The sequence below is a fragment of the Eubalaena glacialis genome, chromosome 13 (genome assembly GCF_028564815.1).
Source record: "Eubalaena glacialis isolate mEubGla1 chromosome 13, mEubGla1.1.hap2.+ XY, whole genome shotgun sequence".
NCBI lineage: Eukaryota > Metazoa > Chordata > Mammalia > Artiodactyla > Balaenidae > Eubalaena > Eubalaena glacialis.
The window spans coordinates 18,280,422-18,301,263 of record NC_083728.1 but is presented as its reverse complement, the minus strand read 5'-3'; the positions used below and the strand labels follow the sequence as shown (position 1 = coordinate 18,301,263).

The window sequence follows — 20,842 nt, the reverse complement described above, 5'->3', positions numbered from 1 at the left end:
ATCTAGAAACCTGGGAGCCACCCTGGACAATGTCTTTGTCCTTTATACCCACCCCCCGCCCCACAGAGGAGTCATCACCAAGGCTCGCCCCTGTTACCTCCTCAACTACTGGACCTCCATCACCTTCATTTCTCACTGGGACAACTGTAACTGATCCTAACTATTCCTTCTGAACTGCTCTTGTCCTCTCTGATCTGTTCTCCACACCGATGCCAGAAAGACCTTTTAAAAAAGATGGATCATACTGTTCACTTGCTTCAAATCCTCTCTCTGATGCCTCATTGCTCTTAGTATAAAAGTCCTTGCCACGGTAATAACACAGCCCTGGGTTACCTGGCGCTTTCACATGCAACCTCATCACGTGCCGTCCTCTCTTGCATTTTCTCCCCACTGCAGTCCTACCAGCCTCCTTCCAGTTTCTCTCACGTTATCTCTTGACCGCCCCATCTGGGGCTGATCCACCCCTTATAAGAAAAAGTGAGACACAGAAGGAAGAAAAACCAACAAAGTCTGCACTGTCGAGCAGGCTCCCATTGTGGGAACCCGGGGCTCAGTCCTACTGCGGATGTGTGAGGAACCGTGTGGCATGCACCTCAGAATGGTCCTTTCAAAGGATGGGAGGCAAGGCTCTGATGCCTGGATTCTCATCCCACATTGGCTGAGAGTTCCCCTGTAGCACTAAATTATTTGCATTCCTGAGCTGTACCAGCTTGCTCAGACTAAGCCAGATCCATGGGGCTTTGGAGAAAGAATTAGGGCCAAAAGGCAGAAGAAAAAGGGTGGGTGCTGGTGCTGGAGGTGGGATCCTATAACTTTGCATGGAACTACCCAGCTTAGCCACAGCTGAAATCAGAGGTGGGATGGGGAGGTGACATGGGCCCCATGAGAATGGGCTACAGCTGATAACAGTCTGTCATGAGCGTCCGTGGCACTGTTAGTTCAGAGCTGTATCTGCCATTAGGATGTCAGCGGCGTGTGGGCCTGTTTAGCTCATTTCTGGGTCTCCAGTGCTCAGCACAGTGTCTGGCATGGGGTTGTCTGCTGAAATTCAAAGTAGATATTTATTGCCTGAGTTAGTTAATGAATTGATAAACAAATGAATGAGTGAACAGATAAACATGATTCATCTCCTAGGATCTGGTCTCACCTCTCCTGCTCGGTTCTGACTCCATGTACCCACTCTGGTCCCAGTATTTATAAGGTCTCAGTTCAGGGAGCTCATGGGAGTCTCCACACCCCTTCCTGAGGGGCTCTGGATCTGTTCACTTTGATTTCACAACACCAAGTGGCATCTCCTTCAAGCAGAGGGCACTGCTCTTAGTCCTTGTTTTGCTGGCCCTTCAGTGGTTGAGACCTCCTAGCCCTGCCTGCTTGATTTGGTGTTTCTGAAAGGTGCTCAAAGCTGAGAATCCATTTTTGAGAATCGTTGTGAGGATTTTCTGACACCCTTGGAGACAGCTGCACATTCCCTGACACGTCACATGCACGCCAGCACAATCTAGCAGTGACTCTTACACAGTGGTAAACGACACCTAGCAAACAGGCATCAGCTGCAGCAGGACTCAGAGAATAATCCTGCCAGGGCTACCCAGGGCAGGCAGCCACCGCCTGTCTCAACAGCTTGGCCAACCCCAGGAGCAAACTGAACAACTACCAACGACACTTTACATATTTTAGCTTCTTTGACCTTTAAAACAATCTGTGACATGGGTATTCCCATTTTACCAACAAGCAGCTTGAGGTTCAGAGAAATTAAGAATCTGACCCTAAGCCTTCAGATAAGTCAATTGCATAAGGGGATCTTATTCTAGGAGCTTCTGCTGTTCCAGTGTATCCAACTGGGAAGTCAGCTGTGGCAGGAAGAACATGAGAGATCTCAGGTCTGAGCCTGGGGGACCCCAGTTCCTGCCCCCAAGGAGGTCACAGGCTGGTAGAGACTGAAACTGCAAGTCCCCCGCAGGGGAGGGGACAGGGCAGCGTGGGAGCCCAAGGCAGAGCTGATGCATCCTGCTGCAGGATGGGAGATGGTCCTGGATGCGGCAGATTTGACCTGGATGTTGGGGAGGTGGAGGATGCCGTGCTTGGCAGAGAGAATGGCACAGACAAGGGCTTGACTGCTTAGAGAAGAACAATAAGTTGGGCATCTGCCTGCCAATGTTCCCCATACCCTTCAGGACAAAGTCCAAATCCCAAGTGAAGACCTTTACCTAGCTTCTGCTCGCTTCTTTGCCTCTCTCCTCATCTCTGTGCCCCGGCCCACTGTTCCCCGAACACAACATGCAGCTCCTCTACCTCAGCTCCTGCACATGTCACTTCCTCCTGGGCCAAGCTCCCCCTCCTCTGGCAGGTCTCAGGCAATACTGCCTCCAGGAAGGCCTCCTGGCCCCTGAGCCCACCAGGCTAACGATGGATGCCTCCGCACTGAACTCTCATACGAACCTCCAACCAAGTACACAAGCTCATCCGCATTGTTTGTTTTTCTGTTTATCTTACCTATAGACCTGCACATCCAAACGGTAGCCACTAGCATGTGTGACTCTTTATATTTAAATTAATGAAAACAAAAATTTTAAAGATCAGTTCCTCAGTCGCACTATTCCTATTTCAAGTGCTTAATAGCCACGTGTGGTTAGTGATGACTCTATCAGACAGCAGATATAGGACATTTCCATCAACGCAGGCATTTCTATTGGACTGAGCTCTCACAGAGAAGGAGGCAGGTAAAGGCAGGGCCTGTAAAGTGCGTCTCTACCGTCCCAGTACCCTGTATCTACCAGGTACCACCCGATTGGCTGAATTCCTTACTTACTTAGCTGTTGTTTTTTTTCTGTTTTTTGTTTGTTTGTTTTTTGGACTACCTACGAAAGCCACACCCAGTCCCAGGGAAAGGAATCCATTAGTGTGAAACTTCCAGGTTGCCCGGAGCTCACAGTCTAGTGAGGGGCATGCAAGAAACGAAACCAAAGAAAACACACAAACAAATGTATAACACAATTAAAAGCTCATGAAAGAATGATGAAGGAAGCGTACATGGCGCTGTTGAGTAAAACCTGCTAAAGGGACAGAGTAAAAGGAAATGGAATCAGAAACGAAGGTTAGAACCAGATTCAGATGGGCCTTGAATTCCATGCTAAGAAGCTTGAACATAATGCGGTGGGAAGCCAGTGACCCATTTAAGAATTTTAAGCAGGAAAGTTAACTTGATCCAATCTGTGCTTCCAAAAGACCAGTCCTCCAGCAGCTGGGTGGGGGACGGATTGAAGAAAGAGGAACTTATGACAGGCAGACCAGAAAGCCGCCCTGGCAGGTCAGGAGAGCGGGGTGGAGAGTGGCAGAGGGAGAGGAAAGAGGTAATCCCAGAGCTCCCAGGGACTGACGGGATGGGAAGGAGAGAGCAGGGGCTGGGGTGGGGAAGACATCTCCAAGGAAGCCCGCTGGGGATCCAGAGGAGGGTCTGCTACAGAATCTGGGGCTCTGCCCTGCGCTTCCCTTCAGGGACTGCATTATGGGTGATTAATTCACGGCCGAGTTACTTTCTGATGAAGGTTACTACAGTTACATCAGCATGACAGGTGGGGTGTGGGGGAAGAAGGCTTGGCGTGTGCCGAGCTGAATATTAGATTCTAGTCACTATTTGATTGATCTTTTAAGCAATTCTGGGATTCTGTCACTTAAAAACCAATAAATCTTTGAAGGCCTGGGGAAAGCAATGCAAAAGCAATAAATCTCCATTGCGGAGTATTAGAAAAAGAGGCCACACTGCCAAGGTGGTTTGGCTGGAGCGATGAGGGTGCTGGAGCCCCGCACGGCAATCTTCCCTCCCCCCCTCCCTGCCTCCTCGCCTCCCTGCATGCTCAGTCCTACCAGTCAGAGCCAGAGCCACAGGGCTTCAGAGCGGCAGCAAGCAGTACAGCAGGGGCTGGAGTTTGGCTCAACCAGGGTCAGAGCATTACTGGCAGGAGGAGGAAGAACAGCCTGTGTGGGCGTGGCCTGGAGGCTGGGGCTCAGGTGTGAGTCTGCTGGAGAAGAGGAAGACCCTCCACCCAGAGAGAGTTATGCTGGGCTTCACAAGTTACTGGCTGCGCCCACACAACCAGAATTGTCTTGTCTACCCCTCATTCCCTAGGTGGAAGAGGTTCACTCCACAGCATCCCACCAGAAGGTCACCCAGTCATCATTTGACATCCCAGGCACGAGGAACTCAGAACAATGAACTCAGAAGCAGGAAGCTAGGTCCGTGGACTGGCTCTACGTGTAATGAGCTCCGTGACCTTGGGCCAATCACTTAACATCTTAGATTTCCGCTTCTCCTCTAAAATGGAGAGGGTATTTCCTGTGCAGCTTACTCACTGGGTAAGTGACGGTCAGATGCTACAATGGAATTAAAGGAACTATCAACTATAAAACACGATTCCGGGCATCCTTGACCCAGTGCATCTAGAGAGCTCTTAGTGTCCTGTGCTCACAGAGTGCGTTTGCTGTTTTCTCAAGGCTCGTGCTTCCCCTGCCTGCAGGACTCCACACTGGTCCGCTTGCCTGGGTTGTGCCCATCTCTCCAGCCCATCTACTCCTCCTCTCAGTCAATACAGTCACTGTCTCTACTGGCTTCATGTTATCTTGTTTTGCCGCTTTCATCATTCTGTTTCCTTAATGGCTTAATGGTCCCCTCCCTGCCCCGTTCACATGTACACTTACTGGATGATAAGCCTCAGGACAGGTGTGTGTCTCTCTTGCTTCCTGCTATATCCTCATTGCTTACCTCAGTTCCTGCTCAATAAATATTTGTTGAATGACTTAATGGTCAGTTGCCTCCCACGGGGCACTCCAGTGCCCAGAGTTCAAGGTGACAAAGGGTTAAAGTAACTGAAGTCTACTGTGATATTCCACTGCTGTCACTGCGGTTGTCCCGGAAGCCTTGTTGGCTGGCACTGATTAGTCTCTTCCCTTCTTGGCAAATGCCCAAGCAACAGTCTGAAAATAACTCCAGAAACTGAGTGTCTACCCACCCTCAGTGATCTAGAGCCTTGAGAAGAAAAGCAGCCAGACTTTTCCAGACACCAGGCATTGCCCCTTTGAGCAGTGACATTTATTTTAAATTTTTTTCCAATGGAAATATCACCAAAATACATCACGTATGACTTTCTCCTAGGGAGGTGGCGTGGCTAGAGAGATGTGAGTGTTGGCTTAGGGGTGGCTGAACGGGGTTTAAATTCTGCCTGCACCACTTGCGTTTTTCATGGCTTGGGTCAATGCACTTAGCTTCCATGTATCTCAGTTTCAATATCTGCACAATGGGGAGGCTATTATGGCAATGCTGTGAGGATGCAAATAGTTTACATACAGTGACAGGCACTCGGCCGCTGCGTGCTCATCAAATGGAAGCTAGCTGGCTCTTTTAACTTGAAGACGTAGGACCTAATGGTACATTTTTTAGGGTGAACCAGGAACAACAAATGAATACCCGTGGCTGTGAGGGGCAGCAGGGGCTACAGCATGTGGACCTCCTTGTTTCTTGAGTCCCTGTGTCGGTTTTGTAGAGTTGTCCTGTTTTTCGCTCCCTGCCAACTGTCATTTCTCACCGCTACTGGGGCATTTCCATTCCCACCTACTAATTTACTGTGGTCTTAGGATGCACGAGTTCATTAAACAGATGTGCGAACTAAGTCTGTAGGCTCAGAAGGAAAGTGTAAGGGGCTTCTCTCTGTGGAGACTAGAAAAGCTTTCCCAAGAACATTGGTTTGGGATGCTCAGAAGACCAATTTGCTGGTCTCTGGAGTCAGGCAGGCCTGGGTACGAGCCCTGGCTTCATCACTTACAGGCTCTGTGACCTTGAACTTTAGTTTCCTCATTTCAAACAGGGAGATAATAGTACTACTCATAGGTTAGTAGAGATTAAATTCTTGGCTCATAGGAGTTGCCCAATAAAACATGGTGATAATTACTCCCATCTGTGTTCAGCTGACTTTGAGGAGTTTTCAGAGGTTCATAGACTTATAATCTGATTCATCCTGAGGATGGGTCCCTGATCCTCCGTACAAAAATTAATTTTATTCCTATCACTAGGAAGGACCCAGATTACTTATTTCTCAGGACAATTAGAAAAGACATTTTTCTGAATCTGTGCCAGAAAGAAGTTAGGGGCTCTTAAGGAAAAAGCAAAGCACCTCATTCCCCACCCTGAAATCAGGGTCTTGAACAGCTTTGGAAATTTGAACAGGAAGGAAGCGGGCAACACTGTGACCCTATAGTGGGGTGGATTTGCAAAAACCATTTTGAACAGAACTTCCTAAGTTCCACAGAGAAGAAGCAAAGCTAACAAAGGAACTAACTCTCTGACAGCCTGCGCTGCTTTGGCTCACAGGTACATCTCATTAAGCTTTGGTGAAATATCTCCACTCTATTCTTTCCAGATAAGGAAAACTGAGGTTCAGAGAGATTAAGTATCTTGCCCAAGGTCACACAGCAGCATTAGATCAGCATTTGAACCCAGGTTCACTGCCAGCGAACTCACATCCTTTTCATTGCCCCACACAGCAGCCAGAAGACTGTGGGAAGCTGGGCTGAACCCACAGCCACCAAGAAGCCACACAGTGGGGTGCCAGCTGACCAGGTTCTTTTGCTGACAGTTTTGTAGGCTTGTAGCAATGAAAGGTGACACTTGGGTCTACCATAGAAAGGTCCTGGGTTTTAGGGCAGATCTGGCCTCTGACCCTGGGTCAGCTGCTAACTTGTACAATACTGGGCTTCTCTTTTCTGGGCCAGACTCTTGCCATCTGGGAAGCTTTCTGAGACTCTGAAACATGCCCAATGCTGCTGTATGACAGAGGTAAGAGCTGTGAAGGTGAGGTGAGACATGGGTGGACAAGATGGAATGTGTGATTGGACACCTGGAGGACCTGCGTTCAAGCTCAGCCTTCCTACCCCGTCTGTGTGCCCTTGCGCATTCCTGAGCCTCAGTCTCTTCATCTGAAAAGGAGGATAACGTATCTCAGTGTATAGTGGGAAGTAAATGACAATGTGGCATAAGAGTAACAGGAAGAAACACAGTAACTCAACAACTCCCTGTTTGATGTCAGAGCCACCATCCGCTCTGGCTCATCACACGTAGGACAGTCCTGGAACAACCTATGTGTGGAATATAAGGCAAACGTTCTTAGTTCAGGTGCCCACAACCTCTATCCACACCTGTTTGAAGGCCTGAAGACCCACCTTACTTAGGATAGAACACTTTCCAAAGTCTACAGAATAGATGGGAACTTCCAAACTGGCAGCTGATTCTATCTGCTCCAGTGCCTGTAATTCCTGGGTACAGTTGGACCCAGGTTGGCAAACAGGTAACTAGACCATATCAATAGCCTCCTTCCCGGCTGGTCTCCCAGCCTACAGTATCATAAAAGAGACACTGCATGTGGCTATTTAGTGGCTCCCCAGGGCCCCTCAAACAAGGCTGAGCTTCTCAAACATGGCCCTTGTTCCCACCCCACCACTCCTGCCTTGACCTTTATGCTAAGGCAAATTTAACGATTCCTGGTTGCTCCCCACGATGGCAAGCTTCCTCTTTCCTCCATGTCTTTGTTCATGCTGGACCCTGTTACCACTCTGGTGAAATCTTAGACAACATTTAAGATATAGGTCAGTGTCACCTCCTCTGGGACTTCTCTCCTGTGAGCTCTTGCAATGGCCTATGTGCATCTCCACAAGCATACACTGTAGTGCAGTTATGTTTTCACATTTCTGTCTCCCTAACTAGAGTTTGACTTTCTTTAGAGCATGAGTTATACACAGCTAGTTCACTAGCCTGTCCCAAGCACTTAAACAGTGCCTGACATGGAGTGAGTGCTCAAGAAACGTTTATCGAACGAATGAATAAGTGAATCGTTTTCATCCCCTGTACGCTGCTCCATTCCTGGCATATAAAATACTCCATGCATGCTCGTTGAACTGAACTGAGCTAATTTGAAAGCTGTTCTACCCAACACTCTTGCTTGGCTTTCAGGGTCTGTAGTCCCTTGAGCTCTGAGCAAAAGCCAGCAGTCAACATCGGAGCTGCTGCCCTTGTACAGAGTGTAGCTTATTTAAAAGAGATGACCACCTTCCTGACAGCCGTGAGCCCATGGACTTCCATGGGATCAGCTTAGCTACTGAGATACTTTCACTGCCTGGGCTCTAGGTACACTCCTGGACTCCAGCAGCCTCTTGTTAAAATCAGCAGTATGATTCTGAATTCAAGTCCCCTGTGGAACATCAAGGCCCTAAACCGGACCAGCCCTGAGGTCGTGTCCCATTCGTAATCTCTGAGCAGGTTGTTTTTAGCATTCAGTGAATCTGTCTACTTGTCTGTTAATGGCAGTTGGACACGTAAAGGTGATCTTGCCAGGATACTGTGTTTCTGGGCCTCCAACCGGACTAAATACATTTACCATAGGTGTGTTCCAGAAAGTTCTCTCCCAGCCCTCCTCAGGTCCCCATCAGCACATTCCCGCTAAACCAGTCCCAGTGGCCCACAGTAGGGAGACAGGGCTCCTGGCTCAGTAGCCCCTCTGAATGGGGCTTGGGGCTGCGGACCCTTTTCCTCCAGGAAGCCTTGCTCCTGGCCAGTCTTGCCCACGGGCATTGCCAGTGACATCATTCAGCTGGAGGCGTGCACGGTGCAGAGAAGGAAAATGGCAAACGCCAGGTTAAGAACCCTCCTCACCTGACAGGGGCTCCCCGAGACTGAGCGGGCTTCAGCATCACTGTGATGGTCGTGTCTGTTTCATTCAGTGGGGTGTCTGTGTCATATTCAGGCATCGATGGAGCTGGACAGAGAACAGAGAGAAGGGAGATCAGCAAAGGTCCCAAACCCCTCTCATCACCTCCCTCAAGACACTCAGGATGCCTAGAAGGGAGGTGTTTGGGGAAGGGTAGGATGAGAGTCACATGGCATTCCAGGCTTTCAGCAAAGGAGGCCCTGACTTCCAACCTGCCCGTAGGCTCCTTCAAGGTACAGAAGAGTCTGGAGAAGGGTAGCAATGACGTGGCTGGTAACACTCATGAATCAAGAAGTTCCATACGAAATAAACAGATAAATGCAGGAAATATAAGTACTTAAAGATGTGAATGCAGAGTCAACCCTAAACATATTTAAAATGCAAATGCAAATTACAGCAGTGATGAACTAGTTCCTCTTATCTTTTTTTTTCTGCCTGAGACCCTCCCTTCTGATAGAAGTGTAACTAAATCTAATCCCTTGGGAAGGTAATTTAGCCATTTGTATTAAGAGCTATTAAACCCACATCGGTTTTAATTCAGTATTTCAATTTCTGGAATTTAATACTAAAGTCATAATCCAAGCCAAGAAATTAAACTTTATTCTGTAACATGTTTATTGAAGCGTTACTTTAAAAAAACCTGGAAGCACCAAATATATCCAACCACAGGGGAATCTTTAATTAAATTACGTCCATCCACTTGACAGAACCTTATAATGAAAGCAATGTAGCAACATGGAAGATGCTTATGGTTTAAGGATAAGTGGAAACATTAAGCTACAAAAAACACGGTGGGTCTGTATCTATGTAAAATATGGATGCAGACCAGAACTGCATGCGTATTCTGAAAAAACGTAAATTGTAAAAAAGGGGTCTGAGATAATTCTGCTTTGATGCTGTCTGGTGGGGGAGGGCACCCTACTGGTGATGGCAGGTGACATCCTGGACTGCTATGGCTCTGTAACAGTCATTCACTCATTTGTTTGTTCATTCATTCATCAGACGTTTCATGAGAACCTGTGCTGTGCCCTGCACTGCCAAAAGGAATACTCCTGAAAATCAATCACATTTTTTACAGACCAATTTGTAAGGGGAAAATGTACTATTTAAGGCAACTGTGTGCTAGATAAATTATTTGGTGAATCACTCAGCATTCCCTCTGGTCTAGTCTAATTGATATATTTTTTTATACTTTAGGAAGTTCATGGATTAGGTTTTCTTCATGAGATTACAGCAGTGACACACAAGGGACTGCATTGTCCTTGTTGCTCCAAAGTCACATGGTGATGGTTGGCTCTGCCCTTTTTCACTCCCAGGAATATTAGGAATGGAAAAAACCACCACCACCACCTTTCTTCCTTTCCCCTTTCTAGGACAGATACCTGAAATTTTGGTGGCGATCCTGGTGGTAACAGGGGGCCCAAAGCCCTTTGCTGTGCTGGCCTTGATGGTGAAGGAGTAGGTGGTCCCGGGGTACAGACCCACAAAGAGGTGGTGGGTTTCGTTCCGAAGCTTGAACACTTTGCCCCTCTGGCTGGAGAGGTCGGCACTCGGGTCCAATGAGCCCACGGCCTTGTAGTTGATCTGTACAAGGAGCCAGCAAACAAACATATCAGTGCCTCACCCAGGAAGCTGGGTGGAGTCCATATGGAGGAACATCAGGGGAGGAAAGCACAAGGCGTGTGAGCTTGGTCAGCACTTCTGCTGTTAGCATCCACCTTACAGATGATCCCAGCCTCCCAATACTCCATGGCTGATGCTCTGGAGCATCGCTATCCAATAGAAATAAAATTTAAGCCACATACATAATTTTTAATTTTCTAATAGTCACATTAAAGGAAAAAAAGTAAGAACGTAAAGTAAAATGAATTTTAGCAACACGTTTTGTTAAACCCAGTAGATGTAAAATGTTGTCATTTCAACCTGCAATCAACATAAAAAATTAATGAAATATTTTATATTCTTTTATTCATATTAGGTCTTAGAAATCAAGTATATATTTTACCATATGGTACATCTCCATTTGGACTAGCCACATTTCAAAAGTGCAGGGACCCCGTGTGGCTACTGGCCATCACATTGGACAATGTGGCCACAGAGCAGTGTCCAAGTGTAGCATCCTGATAAGAATTATCTGGCAGCCTAGTTAAAAATGCAGCTCATGCATCCCCCTACTCCACGTGGCGCTCTCCGGTGCTTTCTTGTGCATTATCTAGTTTGTCTTCCCTAAAACCTTGCGGACGTCAGAATATTTATTCTCATTTTCATGTTGGAGAAACTGAGGCTCAACTGGCAACAATTTGTATTAAACCAGTGCTTTTCGAAATATCTGTGGTGAAGACCCAGTTCTGTTTCCCAGTCCACTGCAGACCCATAATGATCCAAAGACCACATCACACGTGACTCATCATGTGAGTCTGGCAATAACCACATTGTTCTACATTATGTGCAAGGAGACATGTCCACTGACCGCACATATGGGTGTCACAGCAATGTCAAGGCCCTAAGAAGTTTCTAGATGCTCACTCTCAACTTCTGCACTTATCCTGCTGTGAATGTAACAAAACAGCTGGCATCCCTGGCACTGGCCCCCAAGGATCACACTCTGAGAACCACATTTCTAAATTACACAGTTGTTAAAGAGGCAAACTCAGGGGTTTTTTGTTTATCTAGTTTGTTCTATTAAAAGTGTTTTATTAGAGTATAATATATATACAGAAAATTATACAGCTCAATGAATTTTTACTAACTGGACAGGACCATCTAACCACACCCAATCAAGAGACACAACATTAGCAGACCAGAGATTTTCCCCTCATGCCCCCTTCCAATCCTTTCCCTCCTCCCCCCAGCACGGATACCCTCTACCCTGATTTCTAACAGCATAGACTAGCTCTGCCTGGCTCTGAACTTTATATAAATGGAATCATACAGAGTGTACTCTTTAGTGTCGGCTTCTTTCTCTCAACGTCCTGTGTGAGATTCATGCGGCTGTCACATGCAGCCATAGATCAGGCATTTTCACGGTTATTCGGTGTCCTATCACTGACCCAAGACTAAACCCAGATCTGTTGGGTTTCATTCATTCATTCACTCATTTGCTCCTCCACAACCATTCCCCGCATACTCCTGTACTATTCCAGGGCCTGCACTGTGTGCTCCCATGCCCTAGCAAATGAATGCAATGAACACAAGCTAGGCCCTGTCCTCAAGGTCGTCTGTTCCAGAACGAGGTAAGTCAACTACACAGCCACCTCACATCACTTTGTCTTTTGTCAGGAATGTCCCATGCTTGTCAGGAAGGCCAAATCCAGGCAGAAAAGGTAATATACCAACTTTACTTCAAAAATAAGCAGTTGGCTGTTTCTGGCTAGGGCACCAAATGTTCTGGAGAAAGCAATAACTTCTCTCTCCCCTATGAAGCAGGAGCAGTGCAGTGTAGCAACTGATGTCACATGTCGAGGACAGAGGCCAGACTTTGTCTGAAGCGCAGTGAGCCTGGGAGGAGAAATGCACAGAACTGAAGGAATTGGCCATTGTGCTAGCAGAGCTGGCAGGGGCACCCATCTAGCAGATCCCTGGGGGGGGGGCCTGGTCACAGTGTTCCCTCTGGTCACCCTGCCTACTCCAGCCCTTCTCAAAGGCAAGCACTGCAAACATCTGCCTCTCTTTGTTTGAGGGCTTTTTCCATGGGTACCCACAGGAAGTGCTGGTTAATTCACACCCCCGGAGACTGGATTAATGCGAGTTGATAAATACATTCCACGGCTCCTCTTGTGATACCCCTGCAGCATCCCTGGGATTTCCCCGAGGGATGCCACGCCACGTGCCTCCATGGGTAGTTGACTGGAAAACACACCCATCGCTGGCTACCTTCTTTGCCTTCCCCACTCCCTAGTATTTCCCACACTTAATAATTTGAGCTCGTGCTCAAATCCTTGTCTCAGGCTCTGCTTCTGAGAAATGCCAGACTAAGACGAAGTGCTCAGGGAGGTATCTCAGGGGAGAACTGAACTAATACCTGGGGGTGATACAGAGTCAGAGCAGAGGAAGGAGCACTCTAGATTCTAGGCGGAGGGAACTAACCAGGCAAAGACCTGGGGTGGGAAAAGGCTTGGGAGAACCAAGAAAAGTCCAGTGTTGACTGGATAGTGGTGAGCAAACAGGAGAGCTGTGTGCAGCTGGATTCCAGTTCTCCACAGCGGCAGAAGAAGGCAGATGTTCGGAGAGCTCTGCCTGTGTCTGCTAACCCAGGCCACCAGGGGAGAAGACGTGCTGGAGCATCCTTTTGAAATTCTGCCCCCGTCCCCTGCCTGGGCTGATGGCAACTACATTGATATACAGACAATGGGTGGTAAAATTCATGCCTTATTTACTAGCCAATTCCTTTTCTGTGCTCCAAATTCAATCCAAAAGCGACTCAATTTCCACCTAGCTGTCAATATAATATACTGTGCTCCCCTGCTCTCCTAACCTCTCCTGCTATTACAGGATCCTCACTTACTTGTAATGAAACACTATGAATAAATCAATGTATGTTAATACAGCGTGTCTTCAATTTTTTATGAAGGGCTTCACCAAATCTAATTCCCACTGCTTTGTCAGAAACAGTCTTTGAAAAATTTAACTTGCAAGTTTTACGAAGTTAGTGCGGGATCGGGCTGGGGAGGGAAAGAAGGAAGGTGAGAAAAATTGAATGGGATGGAGCTGGGACCGTAAAATGCATCCTGCAATGTGACTCTTCATTTGGAAGTGGAGAGAGAGGAAGATTTGTTAGAATAGCAAACATAAAATAAGGAGGTAGTAGGGGAAAGAGTGCTGAGCTGCATATCAGCCCTGGGCTCCAGGGATGGGGCTCTGGCTGCAACGAAGTGCTCAGGGCCACCCCAGTCTCTCCTGGTCGCTCTCAGTGGGATCCCCAGCCACAAGCCAGAGTGAGTACTTCATAACAAGAATCCAATCACCCCTCAGAATCAAAAGAGCAATGGTTTCCCATAGCTTTCGGGATTAGGACCACATTCTTACCCTGTGGTTCTCCATCACCTCACTGCATGAGCTGGCCTCTCCTGCCCTTCTATCTTTTTAAAAAAAATTTATTCATTATTTATTTATTTTGGCTGCGCCAGGTCTTAGTTGTGGCATGCGGACTCTTAGTTGCAGTATGCATGTGGAATCTAGTTCCCTGACCAGGGATGGAACCCAGGCCCCCTGCATTGGGAGCGTGGAGGCTTATCCACTGCACCACCAGGGAAGTCCCCTCCTGCCCTTCTAGCTTGCATTCCAGGCCTTATTTCAGTGTCTGAAAAGAGCCATGGTCCCTTTTGCCACAGGGCTTTTGCACCAGCTATTCTGCCAGCTCAGACACTTTTTTCCTTCCTTTCACCTTGTTAATGACACCTCATCCTCAGATCTCAAGTAAAATGACACTTTTCATGAGCACCTTCCCTGACTTCCAGGTCCTCCTATTTTATGTTCCCAGAGTCACACAGCTCTCCTTTGAACCACTACTTTTATACTGAACCATGAAATTATTTCATTGATGAATCCCTTTTCCGTCAGCCCAGAAGCTGAAAAAGTGAAGCCTGAAAGCCAGATTTGGCTCGTCTGTTTTCGTAAATAAAATCTGACCAGAACACAGCCACACCATTATTTCTGTACTGTCTGTGATAGCTGCTGACACGCTACAAAGGCAGAATTAGGTGGTTGTAACTCCACAGCCCACAGAGTCTAACATATTTACTCTCTGGCCCTGTATAGAAAGAGTCTGCTGAGCCCTGGACTAGACTTTAAGCTCTAAGAGAGCAAAGATCTTATGCGGTTTTTGCTCCGCATTTTTCCCCTTGGATAAATGAATGAATGATCAAACCAGGTTATGTAGCTTGAGCAATGTGCTTAACCTCCCAGAGTCTTGGGCTCTTGAAGGGTAAAATACTCCTTTTAATTCCAGTTTCTGTTTTGATTTATATTGCAGAATGACCTGCAGCTTCTTTACTCCTAGAAGGCAGCCCCTTTGTTCAGAAGTAAGGCCCCAGGGGGGAGTCCATGAGTGACTTTAGCCTGTGCATCAAGGCTCCAGCTGCCATGGACCAGGGAACATCTTGGGAAGAACAGGCAGCCCTTCCACCGTGGGCTGACGAGGAGGGGGCAAGACAGGCGGGGAGAACAGAACACAATTTCCCTCAAAGAGCCCATCAGGAAGGGCTTGCTTGCGTATTGAACGTGCTTAGATTGAGCCAGGCTGTGCTCCAGGCACTGGGCCAGGTACAGGGTTAGACCACAGAGGTTCCACGTTCAAAGAGAGCAGGTGACAAGTTTCTGGGCCTGAGGATGAGATGGTGGATGGTGGTTAAGGGAAGATATGAGATAAAGTAGAGCTGAGGGAAGTGGCCAGGACTCAGAAGCAGGTTGTCAGAAGATGCAGTCATGAAAAAAACACCATTTTGGAGCACTTACTCTGTGCCAGGCACTGTGAAGAGGGACTCACATAAAAATCATCTCATTTAATCCTTAAAAAAAAAAAATGGTGTGGATTCTTTATGGTTATTCCCATTCCTCAGCTGAGGAAACTGAGGCCAAGAGAGGTGACATGGTCAAAGTGCGAGCCAGGGTGAGGACAGCACTGCGTGCGACCAGGCAGCTTGCTGGAAGGACAGATGGTGACCCACCACTCATGAAGTGTTCTCTGATGCCTCAGTGTCACCACAGTGGGTACCACGATGCAGCAAGAACCTGGATAAGTCTATTTGGAAACATAGGGATGCCCTGGAAGGACCTGATTGCTATTCAAAGAGCTCATGCCCTAACAGATGACTCCATATTGAGGAAACCCACAATGGCATCAATTGTCAGTGTTGATAGCATAAACTGGGTCAAGACCTGCCCACCTACAGCTTGAAGCTCCAGAAGCACCCTCTATAGCTTAGCATCCTCTCCTCTTGCTACTATACATGTGGTGTCTTCATCCTAAACCTTTCGGGGGAGGGAGGGTTCAGTACCCTATGTTATCCATTCCACCTGCTCCTGACTTTCTCCAAATGGTTTCCCGTCCATTTTCTGCAAGTCTCAAGAGAGCAGAGTTTTAACAAGGCTACAGGTAAAATAGATGGACTTGGTCAGTTCAATGGATAAAGGTTAATTTTTTTAAAACTCTGAACAACTGGTTAAAATCTTTTGTCCCTCTTTTTTTACCTACTGTAAAAGTGTTTACAGGCATGGTCTTTTCCATCTTCTTGACTTCCAAGGCAAATGTATAAAAGGAGACCAGTTCAAGGTAATCTCCTCTTGTTAGAAGTGTAGTGTTGATGCTTTGGTTCGCTGACAATTTAAAGATAAAATGTGAACATGTTTCCTTCTGAAGAGCAGTGTGAATGCACAGATGGCTGCAATGTACATGCCAGTGACTTCTTAGCCACAGGGCCCTTGGATTTCCTAGAGAGCTGAGGACTAGAATAACAGCAGAAAAATGATTATGACCAACACACATATTGCTGTTCCTGGGTTTCTAACACTGTTAAGCCAGTGAGGGAGTGCAGGGACTTGCAACTTCTGTGCACAGACAACTACTGCTTTTGCTTCCATTGTGACTGAATCATTCTCTCCATCAACAGATGTTCACCAAGAACCAATTCTGTGCTGGACTCTGTTCTGAGCTCTTGAGTAACACTGGTGAAGAAGACCCAGTTCCTGACTTTGGGGACCAACAGAGGCATTGGTAGATATTGCAGGTAACCAAAGTCTTTGGGAACACAGATCTGGGAGTAACTGCTTCTGCCAGAGAGAGTGAGGAGGGCATCCCAGAGAAGCTGCAAGAGCGTTGGGCTAGGCTGATGGTCCTCAGCCTGGACTCCAAAGCATATGCCCTGAAGACCTTTTAAAAAGTACCAATGCCTGCACCCACTCCACACTAACTGAATCGAACGTTTTGGCTACAAAGACCTGGACATCAATACATTTTTAAAGTTCTCCAGGAGATTTGATTGGGCAGCCAGAGCTGAGAATGCTGGATCTGAGCCCTAAAGCATGAAGGCGATTAAGCAGAAGAACTATGAAATATGGCACATGCCAAGGAAAAGTATCCTAGAACAGCATGCTGGAAGGAACTGGAAACTCACCATTGGCATATCACAGTGATAGTTGCTGAAGGCAGGATTCACTAATGAATGCTAAAGTTGGTGGGTGAAATGAAGGAGAAATGGAATATTTGCATAACCTTATCTCACCTCAAATGTAATAAGACCACAAGTTCTTTGATAACCCTCCTCCCAGAAGGTGGAGCCTAATTTCTCTCCTTGAGTGTGGGCTGGAGCTAGTGACTTACGATGGAAAAGGGAAAAATGTAGCTTTAAAGCGAAGAGATCTGGCAGACAAGGGCTTAACCAAGGGATCAAGGTCAACGTTGCCAATGATAAGTCACATTGAGATCAAGGGCTCCCTGGTATGTGATGAGAAGCATACATACCATCTGTGGTCTTCTTCCCCAGAACCTCTGTCCATTCATGAGACAATATGAGACTAGCCCAGTTTGAGTAATGGTCATCACTCTTAAAAAATGTCAGAGTCATAAAGACAAGAAAAGCCCGAGAAACCGTCATAGATTCGAGGAAAATAAGGAGACACGACACCTAAATGGTATGTGGGAACCTAGAAGGAGAAAAAAACACCTAGGGAAAAACTTGGGAAATCTGGGGGGGGGGGGGGGAAAGTCTGGAGTTCAGTCAATAGTAATGCACAGATGTGAAGTCTCAGTTTTTGTTTTGTTTTTAATTAATTAATTTATTTATTTTTGGCTGCGTTGGGTCTTCGTTGCTGAGCGAGGGCTTTCTCTAGTTGCGGCGAGCGGGGGCTACTCTTCGTTGCAGTGTGCGGACTTCTCATCGGGGTGGCTTCTCCTTGTTGCGGAGCAGGGGCTCTAGGCACGTGGGCTTCAGTAGTTGTGGCATGCAGGCTCAGTAGTTGTGGCTCATGGGCTCTAGAGCGCAGGCTCAGTAGTTGTGGTGCACGGGCTTAGTTGCTCCACAGCACGTGGCATCCTCCCGGACCAGGGCTTGAACCCATGTCCCCTGCATTGGCAGGCAGATTCCTAACCACTGCGCCACCAGACACCCCTGTGAAGTCTCGGTTTTCATAAACATACCACGGCTAGGGAAGATGTTAACATTCGGGGAAGTTGTATGAAGGGTACGGAACTCCCTGTACTATTTTTGCAACTTTTTTGGGGGTAAATTTAGAATTATTTCAAAATAAAATGTTTAAGAAACCACAACAAAATGTGGCATGCTGGGTTTTGGTACCTGTGAGGTCTCTGTGGCTGCAGAATAGAATCTACAACAAATATTCAGTGAGCTGTGGACTTGGCCCTGTGCTAAGAACTGGAGAGCCTTCAGAAACTTACAGTCCAGTGCAGGAGATGGGCATGACCACAGGAATGAGTCATAAAGGCACGTGTAGATTACCGCTTTGAAGGAAGGGAAAATGGTTCTTGGGAGCATCTAATAGAGAAGGCTTCTGGGGTCCAGAAGTCTTCACCATAGAGTGTGAAGGTGTTAGCCAGATGAAGGGGGTGGGAGAGGGGATGGAGGGAAGTGATGGGAGTCAGAGAGTGAAGGAAGAGGAGGCCAGAGAGATGCTCTTGGACAGGATGGCTACTGACCTATGAGTGCTTTTGTGCAAATAAGAAAAAGGCATTTCTCTAGGCAGAGGTTGAGCCCCACGCCCCAATTCCAGCCCCCTGTACTTCAGTGAGCTGAAAGTACTGTTGTGAGAAGGAAAAAATATGCCTTTCTTAATGCCTAGCCATAGTCCTCCTGACAGATACAGGAGGTAGCTTAGTGGGTTTCATCCCCTTGGTGGTATAGTGTACAACCCATGCGACAGTTTGCGACAGTCCTGCATTGAGGTCAGGTCATGGAAGTCTTTATGTGAATGTTCAAGTGCTTGGATTTTATCTTGAGGGCAGTATAGAGTCATTAAATGGGAGGGATACAGCATCATACCTGTATTAAGAATAGTGCTACTAAAATTGTGGTCTATAGACAAAACCCCAGGAATCTGCATTTTAACAAGCTCTCCAGGTGATGCTCATGCATGTTGAATTTGCAGAGGCACCTTCGCCGGCGAGGGTACGGGGTTCTGAACTGACTGGAGGAACAGTCAGGGCCTGGCTCTCATCCAGAGGACAGGTGACAAAGGAGGCCTGGTTCGGACTGGAAGCTGAGGGGATGGAGAGAAGGGGGTGAATCTGAGAGCTGTTGAGTTCTGGCTGGGGAAGGGTAAGGTCCCTAGAGATGTAGGAATGAGGTAGAGCCCACACGTGGCACCGGGCCCGAAGGGGGATGAGTCTTTTCAGGGAACTACTGGGGAAGATCTGTGAATGTCCACCAGCCTGATCCTTCCGACGTTGCTGACATTCAGGAATGAGAAGAGTCGGGGAGGGGAGACCATTGGATGTTAGCCTTGCAGAACCTTATTGAAACCTAGATCCACCACATACCAAGAATTGCGTTACTAGGATATATTTTGTAACCTCACCAGCCAAAGCGCTCCACTAACTATGGGATGGGGCACAAATCTCTGGGTAGGCCCTGCCAGGCTTCTCTGGTTCCTAAGGCTGAGCTCTGAAGTCAGGGGCCCAGACTGCGGGCTGGGCTGGCTGGGCCAGCGTCTTCCTGGGCTATGCTCCTATCCAGGCGCTGCCAGCACAGGGAATGATGCCTGCAATTTGCTGGGCACAAAAGTCCTGCTGTCGCCCTGCAGGGAGCTTGTTCTAGTCTTGTGTGGACTCCCTTGGTCGCCAGGGATGAAAGATGTTTCCCCAACTTGGCTTTTGCTGATTTCCAATCAATATCCTGTTCTCTGCTTTCAGATGGTTTCTTGGTGGCTCTGGGATCAAACACTAGGAGAAAGCAAGCTCCGAATACAGCTGGTCCAGGGTCATTAGTATTCACCACCCAGCAACCAAAACTGAAAGGTTGGCCAGTAGGTGATAATAACAAGAATTAACATGTATTGAGTGCTTACCATGCACGCCCCACTCTCTTTCCTAAATCACCACCCTGCCCCTCAGATCCCAGGCAGACTTCAGCTGGTGTCTTTCTGTCAATACACGATCCCCCTACTAGCATCTCAGCCCCTCCAAGCCTCACCACTGGGCTACTTCTCCGTCTCCTCCTCTCCCCTTCTCTCCCCCACAGGGGAGGGATATTCTGACAGTTTCACTCTTTCAAACTGCTCTGAATTTCAAAGATGCTGTCAGATTCCCATAACGGGGCCACCATCAACTCTGATGGCTCTAAGCTTTTTCTTCCTAACCTGTCATAATGCAGCTTAATAATGTGAAGCTTAAACCTCCTTTCAGCTTTTAATCTCGTGCTGGGGTGTCCTGGGTGCTACGATTTTATTATTTTCATAGAAGTCCTTTTGCTTAATAAGTCTGTCTAGTGATATTCCCAATTGCTTTTACTCTGCATTGCAATATTTCTCAGGTTTCTAAGTGTAAGCTGCTTGCCTTCCAACTTCACACTCAGCTGACTGCTGTGCTGCTGAGTTTAACCTGGTTAAGTTGCTAAGTTGCGTGACCAATTCCTCTCCGGTTGGCTTTGGGCATGGAGATGAGAGAGAAGTTGAATAATCCCTTGACCCTGCTCCCTGGAACCCTGCAGCCCCACCAATGGCCTTTCTGGCAGAGACAGCCTGAGGAAATCTTTCAATGAGGGCAAGGCCTGGATGCTATTTATTCATTGCTATAACTGCCAACACCCAGCTTGGCACAGAGTAGAAGTCAATGAGGTTTGCAAATAAATGAGGATTAATAATGAAAATGTAATAAACTCAGAATGTGGTACAGCTGGGTTTGAAATGAAGTCATTCTGATGCCAAAGTCCAGCATTTTCCACCCAGAGCTGCCACTTTGCCCTTAGCCCTCTGTGCATGTATGTGACCAGTTGCCAGGGGGACCATTGGCTGTGGGTATTGGCAACCGTCAGGCTCTAAGGCTCTGGGCCTGCCTCCCCACAGAGGGACTTACCAAGCATCCCTGCAGCTGGGTCCATGACTCAATTAAATTATGTATTTAATAATTAACGAGGCCTAAGTTG

At 47.4% G+C, this 20,842-nt stretch overlaps 1 protein-coding gene across 1 annotated transcript in view; it reads right to left on the bottom strand.

Moving 5' to 3' along the window:
• The window catches only part of PTPRT (protein tyrosine phosphatase receptor type T), a 776,285-nt gene that overhangs the window by 266,018 nt on the left and 489,425 nt on the right, over positions 1–20,842 (bottom strand). Inside the window, exons 9-10 of the mRNA XM_061209812.1 lie at positions 10,133–10,334; positions 8,696–8,798 (exon numbers count right to left, since the gene is read on the bottom strand). Of these exons, the coding sequence (XP_061065795.1) occupies positions 8,696–8,798; positions 10,133–10,334 (305 nt within the window). The remainder of the gene's footprint in view (positions 1–8,695; positions 8,799–10,132; positions 10,335–20,842) is intronic.